Source organism: Mixophyes fleayi, chromosome 1 (genome assembly GCF_038048845.1).
Source record: "Mixophyes fleayi isolate aMixFle1 chromosome 1, aMixFle1.hap1, whole genome shotgun sequence".
Taxonomy (NCBI): Eukaryota; Metazoa; Chordata; class Amphibia; order Anura; family Limnodynastidae; genus Mixophyes; species Mixophyes fleayi.
This window is the reverse complement of record NC_134402.1, coordinates 28,636,400-28,657,234: the sequence shown is the minus strand read 5'-3', so window position 1 is coordinate 28,657,234 and position 20,835 is coordinate 28,636,400. Positions and strand designations below refer to the sequence as shown.

General features: G+C 40.5%; 1 protein-coding gene across 16 annotated transcripts in view; it reads left to right on the top strand.

Moving 5' to 3' along the window:
* Nucleotides 1-20,835, top strand: part of CTBP1 (C-terminal binding protein 1) — a 434,573-nt gene that overhangs the window by 379,481 nt on the left and 34,257 nt on the right. For all 16 annotated transcript variants that reach the window (XM_075194126.1, XM_075194124.1, XM_075194130.1 and 13 more), the window contains one exon: nt 12,089-12,243. In XM_075194126.1, coding sequence (XP_075050227.1) covers nt 12,089-12,243 — 155 coding nt within the window. The remainder of the gene's footprint in view (nt 1-12,088; nt 12,244-20,835) is intronic.

Sequence of the window (20,835 nt, the reverse complement as noted above, 5' to 3'; positions counted from 1 at the left end):
GCGTACTTCTGAGGAATGCCAGAGAACACCCGCAAAGTGCCTTAACAGCGGTTTCTGAGGCACTCTCCTGAGTTTTCGTGTTCTGAAATATTTTTAGGTCTCCCTGCATGTATGAGATCTCGCTCAATTTTTTATTTCCTCAGCACTTTCCTACAAGAAAAGTTTCTGGTTCAAGTTCTTTGCATGCTTCATACGTTGACTTTTGTGATGTGGTCCTAGGTAAGGTGTCCTTTTGACCTCTCTTCCATGCAGATAACATGGACTGTGGCCCTGTAGATCTCCTATACCAGTGTCCGCTAATCCTTTCTACATATCCTTTTGCAGTGACCTGTGGATTCTGTTTTGCAAATGGGACCAGTTCTCTATTAGAACTGTATAGAATATTTTCTGGGTCTTCCAGATCTTGCCTTCTCCTCTTTCACAGTTCATTTTAGCTGTAAGAGATTAGATGGGACAGAATAGTTATTCAATTGTCTCCTCCTGGCTTAGGCTAGGTACACACTGAAGAATTTTCAGACCGACCTCTTATCTCAAACGATTGATCGGACTTTGTCGTAGTTACAGTCTGATGATTCATGCATACACACTGGTTCTCTAGTTTTCAGAGAATGACAGCACAATATTCATTCATTCATTGTCACACTGATTTAAAACCGCCTTGTCATAGCTATCCACATATCCTAACGAATTTCGTTAGCTTCTGTGACTCTGAAACGAAACATTCTGGAGCCAATCAAGTTTTGGGCATTAAAACAAATGTAAAAAGTGCTCAAAGTTTTGCATGGTTTTATTGTTTATTATATATATTATTTTTATTTTTTTATTTTTTTTTAACCGGTTACATTCAGTAAATAGTAATTGCAACAAAATGTGCAGAAGTATGTCATGTTTAAGTCTGTACCCCCTGCAGAGGCGGTGTAATGTACATTTATCGATAACACATGGCAATGTAGGTAGATATCTGTAGTGTGTGTAGAGTCAGGATCTTTTCAGCAGATGGTTATGTAGATGTAGGTGTATACACGTGAATCTACATGCTCATTGGGACTTTCAGTTGCTGGTGAAATCGTTACAGTAACTTTCTGTAGTGTATCCAACTTATGTCTTTGTATCTATGTGGATTTTTACAGATTAGAGACTGATGAGTGGAAATTGATGTCTGTAGACTGAGAGCTGGTAGAAGCAATGACAGCCCTGATACTGCAGCATGTTGATTGGAGAGTGACAGATTCTGTAGTAGGAGCAGAGCCCCTTGTATGATACAGTTGGATCTTAGTGTCCTGATTATCATAATGACAGTGTAGTTTTGTTTTACATGTAGCGGCAGTCCCTCTGCTTAATCATGTTCCTGACTCATTCTGCTAGTTAACCTCTATTTATTACACCGTACACATGATTTAATTCATCTGGGAAGGGAGTCTCTTAATCCTCTATTAAATCCATTCTCCTTCTAATTATGCCACACTTGCAAGTGACACACTATGTACATTTACCGCCATGTCCCCAAGAGCCTGCACTTATAAATGGATCCGCTGGACTGCATGTTATGATGAGGACACATTCCTTAGCGAAATGCGCCAAAGGTAACGCACCTAATCACATTATTAGTGACCCATAATGTTTCCATCGCTGCGTTCATCACAAGGTGAACACCGCTCGGGTAGATGTCAAAATAGTGATTTATTTATCACTGTGGGAACACTTTATCTATTCTGCCTGGATGGATCAATCCTAGAACTAGTTGCATTCAGGGTCCTTTCGATGAAGACAGCGGTCTTTGTAGTAATCAATAGATGGCTGTTTGTAGGTCCCTTGTTAGTAGGTAGCCTACATTCCAATGTATGGGCTTTTGTTTGTTTGTTATGCTGAAATGTGACTTTTATATAAATGTTCATCATTTTAAGAGGCCCGGATAATTTAATGGATGAAATGAAAATGTCCATTAATGTACACTCCAACGAGCAGAGTATATATCAGTGTTTGTGGAGTTATGCTGACAACAGGTACCTGAATATACTTTCACTATGACAGCTACATATTTGTTTTGTTTTTTAAGATATTTTAACTGGCTTCCTATGGTTTTTATTTCATGCAAGTAGCACAGTATGTGGGTAGAAGAATGAGCAACAAACTTAGGAAACCACTACAAGCCATGATGGCTCTTACACGAGGTCTTCCTGACGCCAAACAGTGGTAATTTGCGTGTGTTCATTTTTGTGCGAGTTTCTGATTTGGTATTGTGGCTGTTGGGTGCATCTGTGTTCTGTTTTTTTTAAATATAGAATTGATTTGAACCAAAAATTAAGTAGACTGTGAAACATCAAAAGTTTCCATGGAGAACTGTCTGTAGCAGTGTCTTACACTAGACCAGTGGTTCATGTGCTGAAACTATTAGTTCTGGTATTCCATCACACAGTAATAGATTTGGTGATCTGCAAACCAACCTTTTAAAGATAAATCCATCTATAAATTGTCAGTTTTCCAAACCTTCCCAGAAATCAATTCCACTGATCTGTGTTCTGTATAGAACAGACTGGGCAGCACAGGGCTGGTGCCTCGATGAGGGGGAAGTAGTGATGGCCTGTCCTACTCTGGGGCTGTTCCTGACCCTTCCTGTTGCTGGGGGGGATCCCTGGCATGACACCAAAGCGGTCCTAGTATGATGGGCACAGGTCCCTAAGATGCCTTCCCTTTATACCAAGAGTGTAAAAATAAGTCAACACACACAGTTTTAAAATAAAGTGTAATTGGGTAAGTGGTAAAAGTGATCTAGTATATTTCCACGGAGATTCTGCTCTCATATCTCGTGTGCAGAGGGAAAGTTGCTACATCTGACTTGGGCAATACCAGGTTTTCGTCCATACCAATGTTTTCGCTGGTCCTAAATCTAGATTCTCTGGTACTGGGGGGAAGGGGAGAGAGCCTCCAAATATATTCATGGTTTTGGATGCCAAAAAGAGGTGTAATTTGGTGGAAATTGTCCCTGGGTGTGTTGGAGATGTGATTTCAACTTGCCCTGGATTTCAATTGAGGAATGTTGAGCGGTATGGAAGATTAGTACACAGGAAGTGTAATGATTGGCTTCTAGTCTCCTAGGTAACAGATATCATCATCACCAGTTATTTATATAGCGCCACTGATTTCGCAGCGCTGTACAGAGACCTCATTCACATCAGTCCCTGCCCCATTGGGGCTTACAGTCTAAATTCTCTAATATAGACACACACAGACAGACACACAGACTAGGGTCAATTTGTTAGCAGCCAATTAACCTACCAGTATATTATTGGAGTGTGGGAGGAAACCCACGCAAACACGGGGAGAACATACAAACTCCACACAGATAAGGCCATGGGCGGGAATCGAACTCATGACCCCAGCGCTGTGAGGCAGTAGTGCTAACATGTCCACTAATTTGTGATTTTAGGACTGAAATAGATTCCTGGTCTTAGACGCTTACCTTTCAGTTTTGGCCTCTGAACACATGATTTACTTGTGGTGTAAGCACAGTGTTCTCTTATGTGGCTTTTATTTTTCCTTTTATTGTCCTTTTAAAAGGTACATAAGTTCAGCCAAGCATGTGCCTGTTGTGTTTGGATACAGCTCTGTTATTACTGGCCTAATCTCAGTCAACCAGTCTTTTATTTTTCCATTTTTTTCCCCCCTATTTTCCTTTCTATTGAACTTGGCAATTTTTAAATATCCATCTTATTTTTATTTTCTTTAACTCCTTGGGTGGATTGCTTGGTGTCCGGTCATCTGTATCTGGAATGTTCTTAATTTTATTATCTATGTAGTGCCAGTATATATTCTGCAGGACTGCACCGTCCATGAGAACGATGGGATAATACCATGATTAAAATGATACACAATGACTAATTTTTACTCTACAGCCAGCAGAAATATAGGGCTGCCCCCCCCCCAGCCCCCGGTGTCCTGAAGTACTTTCCCCCACATAGCCTTCTACAATACAGTAATAAACAATGAAACGGAGGGAAGTAAGCTTTGACCTATTTTTCTAGTTTGACAATATATTTCTTAAAAATTGCAGCCAACATCAAGCGTGTCCAAACTGGTCACACACATAAGTGACCAAATTGGATGTGTTTTGGGCATTATAAGCTCTGGCCCAGTAGCCGGACACCGCGCAGTGTCCATTTGGGACTGTGCTGTTGGGTGATGGCTTTGTACCCAGACTCATCTAGCGATTTTGTTTGATCATCTTACGACCGAGTTTACCGACATGACAATAATGATACCCCGTAGCATTTTATAATGGTATGCTGGCACAATGTAAATGTTAATTGATTTAGATTGGATTGTTGGGACTAATATATCTGCAGATGTTAGAATGTTTAGCGAGAATTACAAGATTATACACCATGTACTTATAGGCTTAGGAGATGTACTATAAATGCACATTGGTTATAACATGGTATACATACAGATCATTATGGGACAGACTTGGCCAACCTGTGGCTATATAGGTGTTATGAAACTACAAGTTTCGGTAAACCATGACTTGATCGTCTGGCAAATCGTGGTGTTGTAGTTTCACAACACCTGGAGAGCCACAGGCTGTCCAGTCTTGTTATGGTAAGTTTATGCGAATAGATTTATTAATGCAATTAAATTATACAGTGATCAATATTTATTGCATTGTTGCATCACTGGGTTCATATGTCTATGGAGTTTGTATGTTCTCTCTGTGTTTGCAGTGTTTTCTCCCACGCTCCAAAAACGTACTAGTAGGTTAGTTAACATAAATGGACCCTAGTCTGTATGTGTGTGTGTTGGGCAGTTTAGATTGTAAGCTCCATTGGGATAGGGACAGATGGAAATGACTACATATCCTCTATTTTTAAGCAAGGAGTATTTTCTTCAACTCATAGGTTTCAAGAAAACAATTTAATACAAAACCCTGAATGTCTGGGTTAGACCCACACACTTGGCGCAAATTTCATCTTCTACTAAATAATCATCAGAAATCTGTTTACACATTTTGATCCGTGTGTGGTGTCACCTTTGTTGGGTCAAAGTGATTAGATAGAAGTTAAACTCTGAAGTGTGTGTGCACATGCAGTCCTTGTATAATACTAATGGACTGATCAGGTTGTATAAACGCATTTTGTTTGGCAGTTGTCACTTATACATTATTGCCACAAAAACATGAGCAGAGAAACAATGGAACGTCTACTCCTCAGCATGCTCGTTCACAGCACAATCCCCCATTGCCTTCCTATTTCTGCATCATGTACATGGTGGAAGGGCTCTGTCTCCAATACAACACTCCGATGATACACTCCTCGGTAGCGAGCTTGAGAGCTCCCCTTCGGCATTTATACTGATGCGGATTATGCTTTATTGTAAAGAGTAGAAGGAGGCGTACGGTCTTGTTGCACTTCTGCCTCACAGCACTGGGGTCATAAGTTCAATTCCCGACTATGGCCTTATCTATGTGGAGTTTGTTTGTTCTCCCTGTGTTTGCGTGGGTTTCCTCCGGGTGCTCCGGTTTCCTCCTACACTCCAAAAACATACAAGTAGGTTAATTGGCTGCTATCAAAATTGACACTAGTCTCTCCCTCTCTGTCTGTCTGTCTGTGTGTGAGTATGTGTCTGTATTAGGAAATTTAGACTGTAAACTCCAGTGAGACAGGGACTGATGTAAATGGGTTCTCTGTACAGCGCTATGGAATTGGTGGCGCTATATAAATAAATGATGATGATTATCTTGTATGAATACAAATAGCAGAGGTACAGCCGGTTTTCTTTTTTCCTTTCTCTCTAAATGTAAACAAGTTACTGCACTCTCCTACATTCCAGCTGATCCGCTCATGAATCAAGGGGCCGTGTGTAGTATGCTGATGTGTTAAAAAGAATGTAGAGGTTATTACTAGTTAATTGTACCATTTATCTTGACAACGAAGCTCCGGATGTCTCTAGTTTATCTGTAATATCTCAAGTGTAATCATGTCAGGCCCCGGGACTCATAGGAATGAATGCAATACAGAAATACAGTTTACATGTATGTTGAGAACATAAACCCTACCTGAGTATACTTTCGCACTCTGCACTGCGGGGGGAACAAACCTCTGTTGTGTCTGCTGTATTGAATCTCTTCTGATTGTCATTCTGTTTTCTGATCTGCTTTTCTCTTCAGCTGTAAGCATTTGCATTTTATATGCTCTTATTTATTAAATATTAACTTACACAGCTAAGACCATAAATCATATGGTGAGAGCTGAATTTTATATAGACTGAGAAATGATGTCGAACTGTTGGTCAGTTTTCAGCAGTGATGGGGAACTTAATATATTTTGGAGGGCAGTATGTGCAACACTATAACCTTCAAATGGGCCGCTCGGTACCATCAATCTCTGTAATAATTGACTGTGACAGGATTGACCACCTGTTGCTGGGAACTGGCTGGGCTTAATGTGCCGCCTTTCTTTTTCTTTATGCCAAATGCGCCCTATAACCGCAGTAGGAGGGGCTTAGAAATGCTGTCACCACTGGACTCCTACACGGCATCCAGAACTGGGTTCCTTCTGGGTAATTGTCGCTGCTAGGATACCCCCTTGCTGATGTACCTGGGCTGGTACCCCTGCCCTCTTCCTATGGATCAGGGTTGCAGTGGATAGATCCCCCCTGGCCTATCACACTGGCCAGAGCTGCTGGGTAGCGGGCAGAGCGGTGGTACCGGAACGCTAAGTTCAAACCTCAGAAAAAGCCGGGAACGGATTGGAGTTGTCTAAGCTGTAGGTCACAGGAATTTCAGCGTGGAAGTTGTCAAGCAGGTCTTTGAAGCAAGTGATGTTTGTTTGCTCAAGTGCCCTGAAGGACAGTTCATACTGATTGAAGGTACCAGTGATCAAGAGGTCAGAAGAAACAGAATGTTACATTTCAGTGCAAACCAGTGCTGTTTTGTACAGTGTCGCAGGGGCGCAAGTCAGCCCCTGAATTCTGAGTTTTTTTTAGTATCGGGGAGCAACGTGTTTCCCCAAACATGAATTTAAATGCAGTTTATGCTTAACAAAATTTGCAGTAATCTGTGATATCCTAAATCACATTGATCAGAGATTTCCTTGCACTTCAACCAGGATAGGTAACGACTCCCTGCTGGGTCTTCAGGCCAGATCAGGCATTTGACACTTCACATCAAAAGACTTAGTTAGCATTTCCTGCTATCAGCAAAACAGACTCCCTCTCCACACATGCCTAATTGGAGATTTCCTCTAGCAAAGTAACAAAACCCCAAACAAGACATTTCCTATACCAAAATACACAAAATATCAAAAATAAGTACATTTGCAATTATATATAATAAGTGCCCTGCGCTATTTCCTTTAAATAAATTTATACCATAAGTTATTTATAAATTATCCATTACCTAAAAAATGCCCCACTAGCCTTTAACACTACAAAACTCCCTTTACCTACAACTAATGAACTAATGACCCCCTATTCAGCAGTGACCATTAGTGACCTTACCTTGTTCACTAGTAAGGGGCGAGGAATCTTGTGTGCGAGGGAAGGAGGGTGATCATCAGGGGCTCAATGGCAAAGTAGTCTATCATGTTACATTTAAAAGGAAAAATATGACTGCACTGTACTCCCCCCTCCTCCTCTGATCCACCTCCGGTGTGTGATCATGTGATACGAAGCAGATACTCTGATTGTGCTCTTCTTCAGGAGTAGCTGACCCTCACCGGCAACCCCAGCAATGGCTTATTCAATAGCAGGTATAGCTGGGTCATAAACCTGGAAGATGCTGGGGATTGTAGGTGTTAGTTCTTGCCCATCAATGGTTTTGATTATTAGGAAAATTTCCAGGGATAACTCTGACGCCTTATACCGCCACGTTTCCTGCTGCTTTCTGTTACATACATAGCTGCGTATCACTATAATATTTCTGTGCTCGTTTCACAGATGCCTCTCCTCATATAACACATCATATTTGCCCTTGTCATATGTAGACCTATGCCCACTGTCCCCACTAACGCATGCAACGCGAGTATACAGCACATTCATCTCCTGAGATACTCTGTACTGCTGTGAACATTTAAGTTATCTGGTAGTCTGTGTATACCCTGTTTTGTAATGAGACTCTACTCAATCTCATGTTTGGATTCTATTCCTTCTGAGCGCCACTGTTTTCATTCAGATTCATTTTTTAAATAAATACAATTTTGCCCTATGTAAAACCAAGAAGGGGTGCTCTCAATTATTCAAATTATTAATATATGTTACCCAAATAAGGAGCTCTTTTTTGTTGCCTCAAATACTTCTCCAGTATTTCTTTATGTTGAGTTTTTCAGTCTTTGAAAACGTCCTCATCGAATGTCAGAGTATTTATTTTTGTTCTGTTTTTGCTGACCAGCTTATTTGCATTGGAATAATTCTATGTTTAGCACAGATGCTAAGTCGTCTTGTGCTGAGCTTCTCTTCTCCCACTAATAATTTACAAATCATTAGTTAGCATGCTTCTAACCCTATATTTTTTTTGTTCCCATTTTGTATTTGTCATATGTAAACACTAATGTATAAAAATAAAGAGAAAAAAAGAATACATAAATCGGGTAATGGCTCAATAATGATGACCTTAAGTCAGCTCACTATTAGAATAGTTAGCACTTCTGCCTTACAGCACTGGGGTCATGAGTTCAATTCCTCCCACACTCCAAAAACATACTGGTAGATTAATTGGCTGCTAACAAATTCACCCTAGTCTGTCTGTGTATCTGTCTGTCTGTCTGTGTATCTGTCTGTCTGTCTGTGTATCTGTCTGTCTGTCTGTGTACCTGTCTGTCTGTCTGTGTACCTGTCTGTCTGTCTGTGTACCTGTCTGTCTGTCTGTCTGTCTGTGTACCTGTCTGTCTGTCTGTGTGTTAGGGAATTTTAGACTGTAAGCCTCAATGGGGCAGGGACTGATGTGAGTGAGTTCTCTGTACAGCGCTGCAGAATTAGTGGTGATATTTAAATAAATGGTGGCGGTGATGATGATTGTTTTCCTTCTCTTCCCCAAATCCACTTTATCATCTCCTTCCAGAGCTCTCCTCTTAATCTCTTATGAGGTGTGATCTCTCACAATACAATAGCTTGTGGGCATGGTATGACCTCATTGGGAACTGTGTATTATATCAGTGGTTGCACGACCAGAATCAGAAAGGACAGATAATGACGGACAACAGTCAGAGGTAGGAGCCACAAGCCCATGAATTTGCTCTTAGCCTACGTCACCCTCTGCGGAGGCGATCATACGCAATCTCTTGTTCTAGGAACAATTAAGGAGACCTTTTTTGAGGGCACATCGTTCTTTAGTAGAATAAAACCTCAGGCTGTCCATCAGCACTCAAATGTCTAGAGACGTCTTTTTTTTAAAGTTATTCGAAAAATGCTTTTGAGAATTTCCTTAGTCGTGCAAAACTGAATGAGTCCATTATTGTCCATAGGGCCAGTCATGCTCCACGTGAGTTTGAGGGTAGTGAAGCCATTACATACATTGGTGAGGTTTCCTCTAAAACAAAGATGTGAGGAAAGTAGCATCTAGCGACTTTGAGGAGAGAGGTGTCATGATTTCGGAGCATTAGCTGGAAAAGGGAAAAGTTCAAGGGATTGGCCGGTGTTCAAAAGAAAATGGGAAAAGGTGGTGCCTCAGGGTGTGTCGTCCGGTGTGAGCATGTTGTTGTTACAAGTAACTGTACGCTACAGGTTCGCTTCCGAAAACCTAAGGACCTCTGTGGGCAACTTATGAAATCCTCCGTGGAAGCGTTGAATTGTTTGCCTGCAGCGAGAGGATGGGCGTATGTTATAGATCAGACAGCACCAGTTACTTTTATTGCCAAAACCTTTCAGTCTGCACAATCTCATCATATGATGGGTATCTGAGAGATACTGGCACTCCGCACCTATGGAACTTATCATCTAAAGATCTCAAGTATTTATAAACATACCATCTGACCTTAAATACTTTGCCGTGGAAATGAGTTATGGAAAATGCAGAGAATGTACATTAAATGGGAAGCTGCAGTCTGAAACAAGCTTTAATATATATCCTGTATATGTAAGCGAACACACTATATGCTGGAAAGCAGTAGTTAATCAAATGAAATGGGCAGATGTGGAAATTTTTGCTGACCCCATCTCAAACTTCAATTTTTTATAATGTATTGTTTTTTGTTTTTTTTTGTTTCTTTAAACCTGAATGAAGCCATTGATTGTAACATTATTGTACTTTCATGTACAGTGTAAAGTGTACACCCCTTTTGTATTTTTTTATTTTTTTTTTTTTTTTTTTACGTCATGGAATTAAAATAATCAGGAATTATTACCCTTAATTAACAAAAATAATAATCTGGAATGTCAAAGCTAAATCCATTTCTTAAGCAATTATTTGTTCTATTTGCATTATTCCATTTAGCTGAATTACACCTAAATAAACCCTAGAGCAGTGATGGGCAAACTTTTTTAGGAGCGGGCCAAATAAAAAAGAAAAACTTTAGGCGAGCCAATATAATTTATTAAAAAACTCAAATATTGAAATATATAATACAAATTTTTTGAATGGGACGGGAGGGTGTTATATAGCAGTGTTACCTCTACAAGTGCAGCGATCGTACAGACACAGCACTTATTTCCGCAAGTTGTTGCAGATCCGTATTTCTGGTGAGCCACTAACTGAAAACACAGCAGCCAATCGAAATCCGCCTTAGTATATGGCCCAGCCCCTCTCTTCTCGCATGACTTTCAGCCATTAGTGGGCGGGCAGGTGTTTGAGTGATTGACATACGAAGTGTCCTTTTAGGAAGAAGGATGAAGTGTGGAGGAAATAGCTGGGAAGGCATAAAAATGAAGGTTCTGACCCACAGGGTCGGCACTAATAATTTTATGCATATTTTGGCGGGCCCGATAGAACCTCTAAGTGGGCCGGATCTGGCCCGCGGGCTTTAGTTTGCCCGTCACTGCCCTAGAGTAATCAGTTGTCTTCAGATGTACATCGGTTGAGTCTATTCGTTTAAAGTTTTCAGATTTCAAAATAAATACCCCTGTCTGTGAGAGGTTTCACTTGTTTAGTCCATTGCAAACGAGCTTCATCATGAAGATGTAAGAACAGTCAAAGCAACTATGATAAAAGGTTAAGCTGCTTAGATCCAATTGTTGTTGAGAGTAGGTACAACATCCTGTGTGTATAGAAGGGTCAGAGTATATATTCATCTCTGGAATTGTCTTCACATGGCTTAATTTAAGGCCTAAAATAAATTACATTTAAAATGATAAAAAAAATAATCAACTGGAAAGTCTTGCATTTTCCGCATTGTTTTTTCCAGTATGAAATTCAGCAAATCAATAGTAATTGTAAATTAAAATGTACAGAAATGTGTCATGGTTTTTTTCACTGTGAGATTCTGTACAACAAGCCATTTACTTAGGGGTGCATATGTGTATACATGTTTAGGTGCACACATCTGGATGGAAGCACTAACATGACTTGAATAAGTTAAATAAAGAAATGTGGGTTGTTTGCAGCCCACTTCCAGCAAGGTCTGCTCAATACTTTCTTTTTTGTTTCCCTAATGAGCAATTCCCTTGTTCTAGAAATCCTTATTTTTAACAATATGGTCTCCTGAAACTATTAATATATTAATATTTTGATATACGATCTCCTCTGTCTCGTCTCCTCTCCGCTATACCCGTTCAGTTCTTCAAGACATTAATATATATGTAGGTATGTGTATATTATGGATTGAAATACGTTGCCTCCCTTGGATCTCTGTATCGTCTACAGCGAGATTGCTACTGGGTCTTCATGCTGATTTCCTTTCTGTTAAATAACTCGTTAAATATTTTATTTATTCATCACATACATTTGCTCAAATTTTAGGACTTGGTGAGGACTAGATGATTGCAGCGACCTGATAAGTGTAAACATATATAATACACTTGTTAACATGTTTCCCTTTAGTATTTTTCTGATTGTTATTCCTCTAATATAATGCTTGGTCCGGCTCTCGAGAACAGTATTGCACGATTTTGCTTTAATACACCTGTATACACATTATCTTCATTTCTTTTTGCTTTGTTTTTTCAGGCATTCGACCTCCCATTATGAATGGGCCCATGCACCCGCGCCCCCTTGTGGCCCTGCTGGACGGCAGAGATTGTACAGTAGAAATGCCCATCCTCAAAGACGTTGCCACAGTGGCGTTCTGTGACGCACAGTCCACACAAGAAATCCACGAGAAGGTAATGCGGACATTATTGTTTGACTGTTCTGCCGGGGATCGATTTGGCTGTGAGCTTTTTCATTAGCGCAGAGAGCTGGAATGTTTCGTAGTACTGAGAAATTATATCCTAGTGTTCCGTATGATTTGCAGAAATTGCATTATGTCCAGTATTCTTTGCTGTACATAAACCCAATGGATTCATGTTAAAGTAGACCTGTTGCCTTTATAGTCGAGGATGCAATTATGTGGCCAAAAGCAATATTCAACCGGTCAGTTTACAAGGAGCCCATGGAGGAACTAGCAACCCTAAAGGTGGTCTTCCTGTGTGGGGTTGTGGAAGGTGTAGGGGTCTCTGTATGTTTACTTCGGAGCTCTACTAATATGCGCCATGCAGATTTCCTCGCACTAGCACCTCTTATACCTGCAGTAACCACTTTCTAACAATGCCCAGGAACAAGAATAACACAAGTCTCCATTCTTGTCATTCACATCGGACTTCTGAGCAGCCAGTTGGATATCGGAACAAAAAGAACTGTAATCTGATTGGCTGCTCAGGATTGTAAGGTGAATGGCCAGGAAAGAGTATTGTTAGTAGTAAGCATGGAGCAGCTGATGCATTTTTTTAGTGGTCTGATATCATCTGCTGATCTTTGCTCAATAATTATACTTCTCTCCTTCCTTGTCCTTTTATATTGGATGTATTTATTCAGTGTGATGGACAAGGCAGCAGTGCGTTGTGCCAATAGCGAGCAAAGGGCAGCGTCTGGTTGGTGTAAGGAGATCAGCTGGTGGTGGTACACTGTGATCACAGGTTGGAGAGGGAGGGTGTGACTCGATCACTTATAAATAACCTATGGTATAAATGTATTTAAAGGAAATGGCGCAGGGCGCTTATTTATATAATTGCAAATGTACTTATTTTTGATAATTGTGTTGGTAAAGGAAATATCTTTATTTCTGAGACCAGGGGAAGATATTTGTTTTTTGTTTTAACTTTGCTAGAGGAAATTCATTATTTCTGAGGTATATACCTGATGCCTTTGTTGAGGAAGTCTTTTGTGTATTTTGGTAGGGAAATGACTTGTTTGGGGATTTATAACTTTCCTTTGGGAATGTGTATTATGCAACTGTCTGAAGAAAGCACCCATGTCAATCTCATGTTAATTAGTCCTTTTTATGTGTGAGGGTCCAGCATCTGAAGGCACAGGAAGGGTTACTTAGACTTGCTGTTAGATTTTCTCTGCGTCTAAAACAAGATGCAGGAAATCACAGCAAGTTTTAGAATATCACAGATAATTGTAAATATTGTTAGCTTTGCATTGCATGTAAATCCATGTTTGGGTAAACACATTGCATCCTTATTCTAAAAATAGCTCAGACCCCAGGGGGCTGGCTTACCCTGTGAGGCTGTGTCCAAAAACTGTATGAAAAGCACTGTTTTGTATTAAAAATTGTTCTTCTTGTTTCATCTGACCTGCTCCCTGGTACCTTCAACCAGGGTGAGCAAATAAACATCATTTGCTTCAAAGACATGCTTGGAAACTTCTCTATCCCTGTGACCTACAGATGAGACCCAACTCTAATCCATTCTCCGGCTGTTTCCCAGTTTGTGACCCATATTTCCGGTACCACCGCTCTGCCCGCTACCCAGCAGCTCAGGCCAGTGTGATGGGCTAGGGGGTATCCGTCCACAGCAACTCCGATCCATAGGAAAAGGTCAGGGGTACCAGCCCAGGTACACCATTAATGGGGTACACTAACAACGTCAGTTACCCAGAAGAAACCGGGTACTGGATGCCGGTAAGGAATCCAGTGGTGGCAGCATGTGTAAGCCCCTCCTACTGCGGTTAGTGGGCTTATTTGGGATACCGGAAGGGAACGGTGTCAAAGTAAGGCCCGGCAGGTTCCGAGCAACAACAGACAGGGTGGCATAGGCGGGTTATCCTGTCACAGAGGATATAGTGAGGGGGCGTTTGGAATGCATTGCATTGGTATGTGTGTGAGCACTTAGGAAGGTGGGGGAGGTCCACAACTGTGTTAGGGTTTATTGTTTAATGACTTCCTCCTGATACTGTCTTAGCCCCCCAAAAGTGTGCATGTTTTATGAAGGTCACCCATGACACTGTTTATTAAAGATGCAACAAAAGTGCGAAAATGATATGTCCTCACATAGGGTAGGAAAGGTGCAGTGTTATCCAATCAGTTAGAAAAAAGCCTATCTGTATGGCCAAATATTCCCTGGTTTAAAATTTAAAATCCAATGGTTTTTTTTGCCATTATGTTGCATATATAATAACGATTGTAGTATAATTGTGACCACATTATAGGAGAACATTATTCTTGTTGATTCAAGTGTTTTGTTTAATGTTAATGATACAAACGTCTTACACATCTAACAGAGGTAGAGGGTTTTTTTTTTTGGTTTTTTTTTTTTTGGTTTTTTTTTTCTACATGAAACTTTCTTGGATTTGAATTTATTTACTACAAAGTAGATCAGGAAATAGGTACCACAGGGAAACTTTCTTAGATTGCACCCAAGTTACAGAAATATTGCTGTTTTGTCTATGGAGATGTTGTGTAGTGCAGTATGGTTGGATTCCTATGCACCCTTTTCCGAAACTGCTTGAAGTATCTCTTTTTGAAATTTAAATATACAGCGGGTGAAATAAGTATTAAACACCAACATTTTTCTCAGTAAATATATATTTAATGTGGCTTTTGTAATGAAATTACACCAAATGTCAGCAACAACCCTTGCAATCCACACATGCAAAGAAATCAAACCATAGATGTCCACAATTTAAGTTTTGTGTAATAATGTGAAATGAGACGGGGAAAAAGTATTGAACACGCTTCCTGAAATTTATTGAATACTTTGTACAAAAGCCTTTGTTGGTAATGACAGCTTCAAGACGCCTCTTGTATGGAGAAACTAGTAACATACATTGCTCAGGTGTGATTTTGTCCCATCCTTCAACGCAAATAGTCTTCAAATCTTGAAGGTTCCGTGGGCTTCTTCTATGAACTCCTTAGTTCTTTCCACAGATTTTCAATTGTATTCCAGTCAGGTGATTGGCTGGGCCATTCTAGCAGCTTTATTTTCTTTCTGTGAAACTAATTGAGGGTGTCCTTGGCTTTGTGTTTGGGAACATTGTCTTGCTGAAATGTCCACCATCGTTTTATCTTCAGCATCCTGGTAGATGGCAGCCGATTTTTATCAAGAATGTCTCTGTACATTTTTCCACTCATCCTTCCTTCAACTATATGCATTATACCAGTACCGTGTGCAGAAAAACAGCTCCACACCATGATGTTCCCACCTCTGAGCTTCACTGTTGGTATGGTGTTTTTGGGGTGATCAGTGCCAGTTCTCCAAACATGGTGTGTATTATGGCATCCAAAGAGTTAAATTTTGCGCTCATCTGACCACACTATATTCTCCCAGTATTTCACAGGCTTGTCCAAATGTTGTGCAGCAAACCTTAAACGAGCGTCAACATGTTTTTTTCTTCAGCAAAGTAGTCTAGCGTTGTGAGCGTGCATACAGGCCATGGCGGTTGAGTGCATTACTTATTGTTTTCTTTGAAACAATTGTACCTGCTAATTCCAGGTCTTTCTGAAACACCTTCGTAATGCGACACCTTTTTATAGGCCATCAGTTGTGGCTGAACCAGCGGGCAGGATTGCTTTCTAATTACTGATAGATTTCAGCTGGCGTCTTATCTTTCCATGCCTTTTTGCACCTCCCCTTCTTCATGTGTTCAATACTTTTTGCCTATGTCATTTCACATTAATGCACAAAACTTAAATTATGGACAATCTATAGTTTGATCTCTTTGCATGTGTGGATTGCAAGGGTTGTTGCTGACATTTGGTGTAAATTTCATTACAATAGTCACATTAAATATATATTTACTGAGAAAAATGTTGATTTGTTCAATACTTATTCAATACTTGTCAAGTTTGTAAATGTATTAAGAGAAAAGTAAACCTTGCAAATGTTACATTGATCTTCTGCAAACACTGCTTTCCCTATTGTATTTAGTTCTGCTAATACTATGGATGGGCCCTTTTGATATTGAACATAATTTTGCTTGGGTCTTCGCATGTAGAGGAACATGTAGACCTTTTTTAAAGTCTGTGCTCTAGTGAACTAAATATCTAAGATTGATAGTTTATCAATTACTTACATCTGCCCAACTGTCCCATCCCTTTATTGAAAGCAGGCTTTTCCTTTTATCACTCAGGGACAATACATAAGCCACAGTCTGAAAAATGGGTTGGCTGTCTGAAAGGCAGTAAAGCCTCTGTATAAATTAGTTGATAATCATAATTGCCCACTGTCGCACAATGTCTGGTTAGGACTCCTGGAAGGACAGGGCATTCTCCCGCATCCTGCCCACTCTGCGTGAGGGAGGCCTCCGTGAATTGCGGCAGTTAAAATAAATCGCTACTTGGTTACCTATAAGAAGGCTCTTGTAGTTCTTAATTATTCCTTTGTTTTTATTCAAACTGTTTATTAATGAGCTAAAACTGTTGTACATGACAGCAGAGCTGTCTGGCATCCACAGTCGCATGACCTGTGATAGTGCCCAGAGAAGCTTTGGAATACCCTCATCTCGGCATGCATGTTCATAGTACACTGCACCCCCCCCCCCCCCTCTTCCTGCTATCACATGACCACTAAGGAGCTTCCTGACTGATTGGCTCTGACTCAGATATCCGTTTGCACTCTCTTGAAGAACCAGCATGAGAACTGAAACCAATTTCTTCCCAGCTGAGAGACTCTTTCTTGCAGTGGCAGCCGTCCAGTGTCTCCCACAGAGCACTTCTGCAAAGGGAAGTACTGCGTCGTTGGAGCTCATCCTGGAACAAATTACTTTATTACTTCCTCTTAGGTACAAAACTTGTACCTTCTTGGCGCTCCGAGATTTCTTGTTTCATTACTGATCAACAGGGAATTGCTTTCCTGTAAATAAGATGATCGGACCCTGAATATGAATACATAAAATAGCAAAATTGTTCGCCACATTGCATCCTGCCTAAACTGAATTTCACCCCTTCTTCACCACTGGCAATCAGTAGTGACCCTCAAAAATTGGGTAGGTGACCTGTATTCCACTACTTCAATCCTCCAATCTGTAAATCATAGCAGTGCTGCAGATCTAGAGATCACCAGCTTTTTATAAACTGCTTTGTGGATTCCTCACCTCGGCAGCCAATTGTGGAATGAATTTTGCACGTTTTTCCAGGGAAAATGGTCCAAGTGTAGTGCAACCCAGGACACGGCACAATAAATTGAATGTAGACTTGACCTCTATATTTATAGTCTACAAATACTGAATGGTGATGAAAAAGCTGAACTCGAATATTACATCGCCGGAACCTTGCACGTGTGAAACGGCCTGTTCCTCCTGAATTTCGATTTGCCCTAAATATCCCAGCAACTTCGCTCATCTCTTATCAGACCTTACTACTTGGGAGTATGCCCAAGTACATTCTTGTGACTGATATTATGTGGTTAATTGTAATGTTGGTAGTATATACATTTATATCCTAGGAAAATGTATTTATTTTAAAATTAAAATCAGTTTCTTTCAAGTAACCTCATCAAATGCAACTAAGCTAAAAAATAAAATAAAAATTCTCCCTGGAAATCACTATAACTTACTGGAATCTATATGATGTTAAATACTATTGTGTCAAAAAGACATAAGTATTATAGGAGCGATACCTTTATTGGCTAACCAAAAATAATGATTATATTTGCTAGCTTTCAGAGCACAGAGGCCCCTTCATCAGACAAGCTTACAAATGGATGACTGAAAAAAGGCACAACATTTAAGAGCTGTTACATCAAGAAATTTGTATGGGGGGTGGATACATCAACTCACTGGAATGTAATGCTGGTCTGTTGCATAGAACCTGTTATATATTTTTATATGGTTTCTCTAAAATATGTCATACTTTTATAATACTCAATGTAGCTCCACTATACCTCCAACCTCTGGGCAAACCAAGCAGTGTACAGACCCATGTGTGAATTTCATATTAGACGTGGCATATGGTCTTAACACACAACTGTTATTTTGGTGGGACAGCCCCGATTTGATGGCTGTATCCCGCTGTCCTGATTAGGACTGCTTTGTCCAATTTATATCAGGTGGTTGGGAGGTTTGTCCATGCAGAGCATCAGTGAACAGGCAATGAATGGGTGTTAGAAGGGGCGTGGGGTAAGGCGCAGGTACAACCCTTAGCTTGTGGCCATACCATAATCATGAAGTGACCACGCCCTCATTGTGGCCACACCCTTCACCCTCATCACAGTGTGGCCCCACACTGTCCCAATCCCTGGCCCTCCGAAGTTGAGAGGTAGAGAATACTTAATGCTCACCATCTCTGAACAAGAACTTTACCTACTGTTCCCACATCACCACATTGCATATTTTGTGTTGGAGAACACTGCTTGGGGAGTAGCACAAAACGTTGTGCTGCTCAGTATGTCTACACAGCTCTGTGTTTGAGAAATTATGTTTTTAGCTTGGTGTATATTGTTCCCCAGTATGTACCCCCCTTCTTCTCCCATCTTTTTTTTCTATATCCCACTTCCCCATGCCTTTAAAACAGTTAATAAAAACTAAAAAAAAGAAACACACACAAAAAACAAAAACATGGTTCTGTACATCTGTGTTCAAACGATGTTCGCTAATGTGTGAAAAGTAGAAGGCCCAGGTCGTCTTGAGGTGCTGATTTGGAAGGTTGTCCAATGCACGGGCTAGTGTGCATGTAACACACTCATCACTTTGATCTTCTCTATATATCTTTAACTCCGTGTGTATGTCGGCAGGCAGATAGATTACAATGATACATGCCTTACTAAACAAAAGAAACATTTTGTCTATACATCTGCAGGAATACGACCAGCATCCATTAAAAAGAACAAAGCTTTTCGAATAGAGTATTCTTTGTTAGACTGCTTAAAATAGAAGACAATTCATAGCCTTCCATGGCACAAAAAGCCCACAGAAGTGAAAGCGATCGATCACGTGTGATGGCTCATTTTGGTTTATAGCTTTAATTAACTGCTCATCTGAATAACCGTTGCTTATTGTGGCCCGAAAATGTACAATGGGTTTTAATTTCTTCCTCCACCTGCCCCCCTCTAGACGTAATTCTTCAATCCCTTAGATTGTACGCTCCTCTGAGCAGGGCCATCTCTCCTCCTGTTTCCACCACTTCTAACTTTGCTCTCCAGCTACTTTGCCCTCCTCCTCGAGGGCCCTCCTCCCCCCTCTGGGGGTCTCCCTGTCTTCCGCGCCCTCCTTTTGGGCCCCGTCATTTGCGGATACTCCCCCCGCCCTCACTAGCTGTGCATTGAGCTTACTGAGTTACTGTGTTTTATGTTTACTGTACTGTGCTGTCTCACCTTGTATTGTAATTCGTTTTTGTCCCTGTACGGCGCCACAGACATCTTGTGGCGCCCTATAAATAAAAATTAATAATAATAAAATGCACGGTGCGGTGGAGTCCGTAATATTTGTCAGTATCAGAATTACCTGGATATTATCTGTATGAATGATCCAAGCTCAGATCCTATTGTTTTAGTTGGAATAAAGAATTGCACAGTCTGGAGTAAGGGAAATATATTTACCATTGCAAGTCATTGTGACATTTTGGTTCATTTTATGGCTTTTATTTGGGGCTTTACACTAGATTTTAAAGATTGGCTGGATTTCAGTGGTTGCCCTTGTGGACCGTTTATTTACAAGACTGGATGAGAAGCTTTGGAAGCCAAAAGAAAAGAATGTGTTGTAGACTGTGTATTACCACAATGACTCTTCAAACCTGTGTCTGTACTTACCCAGAATGCTCATGGAGCGAAGTGGATGCAAAGTGCTCCTGTAGAAGACTGTCCTCTCCCACTCATAGCCCTCAACATAGTTTTGTTTTTGTCTATGAATTATACTGCAATGAGTGGTCTATGTAGCAGCAGAGAGAGAGCACAATATATGCTGGCCAGTCCTGGATTCCTTTTCCAGTCACCCCAACAGTGATTTGCCATAACATTTAGGATATGTACCCATGGCTTCACATACTTGGCTGTGCTATAGTATCGCTGATCTTTTGGTTTTGAGTGGCATTGAAGGATACTGCAGCAATAGATTTACAGAGTAGGGCTTTTCGTTTTAGCCCACATCACCCAGAACGTACTACCTTGCTGCATATGTAGGCACTTTTGGATGAAACGTTCCCCAGATTTTAATTGCCGTCCTAATCTTACAGAACAGGATCTTACAAAAGATGCTCTTGTACATTGAACTTGTCTAACTATAGAACAGTGGATGAAAAATGTCATAGAATTAGCATGGTAAAACACGCCTGAAATTGTGATGTTTACTCTGGTGCTCTTGTGCTTTGTGCAGAATGGTGAATGTGCACCTTCTGTAACGTATTTATTTATATTGGCTCTTTTTTTTTTATCACTGAGTACAGTCATTGACCTTAGTGAATATATAGTGGTCTTATTTTTAAGAAAGGCCACTAAAGGCAATTGTTTTTTTTTTTTGTTTTTATTTGACACTCATCCTCCCTAACCCTGTAACAGCTCCTA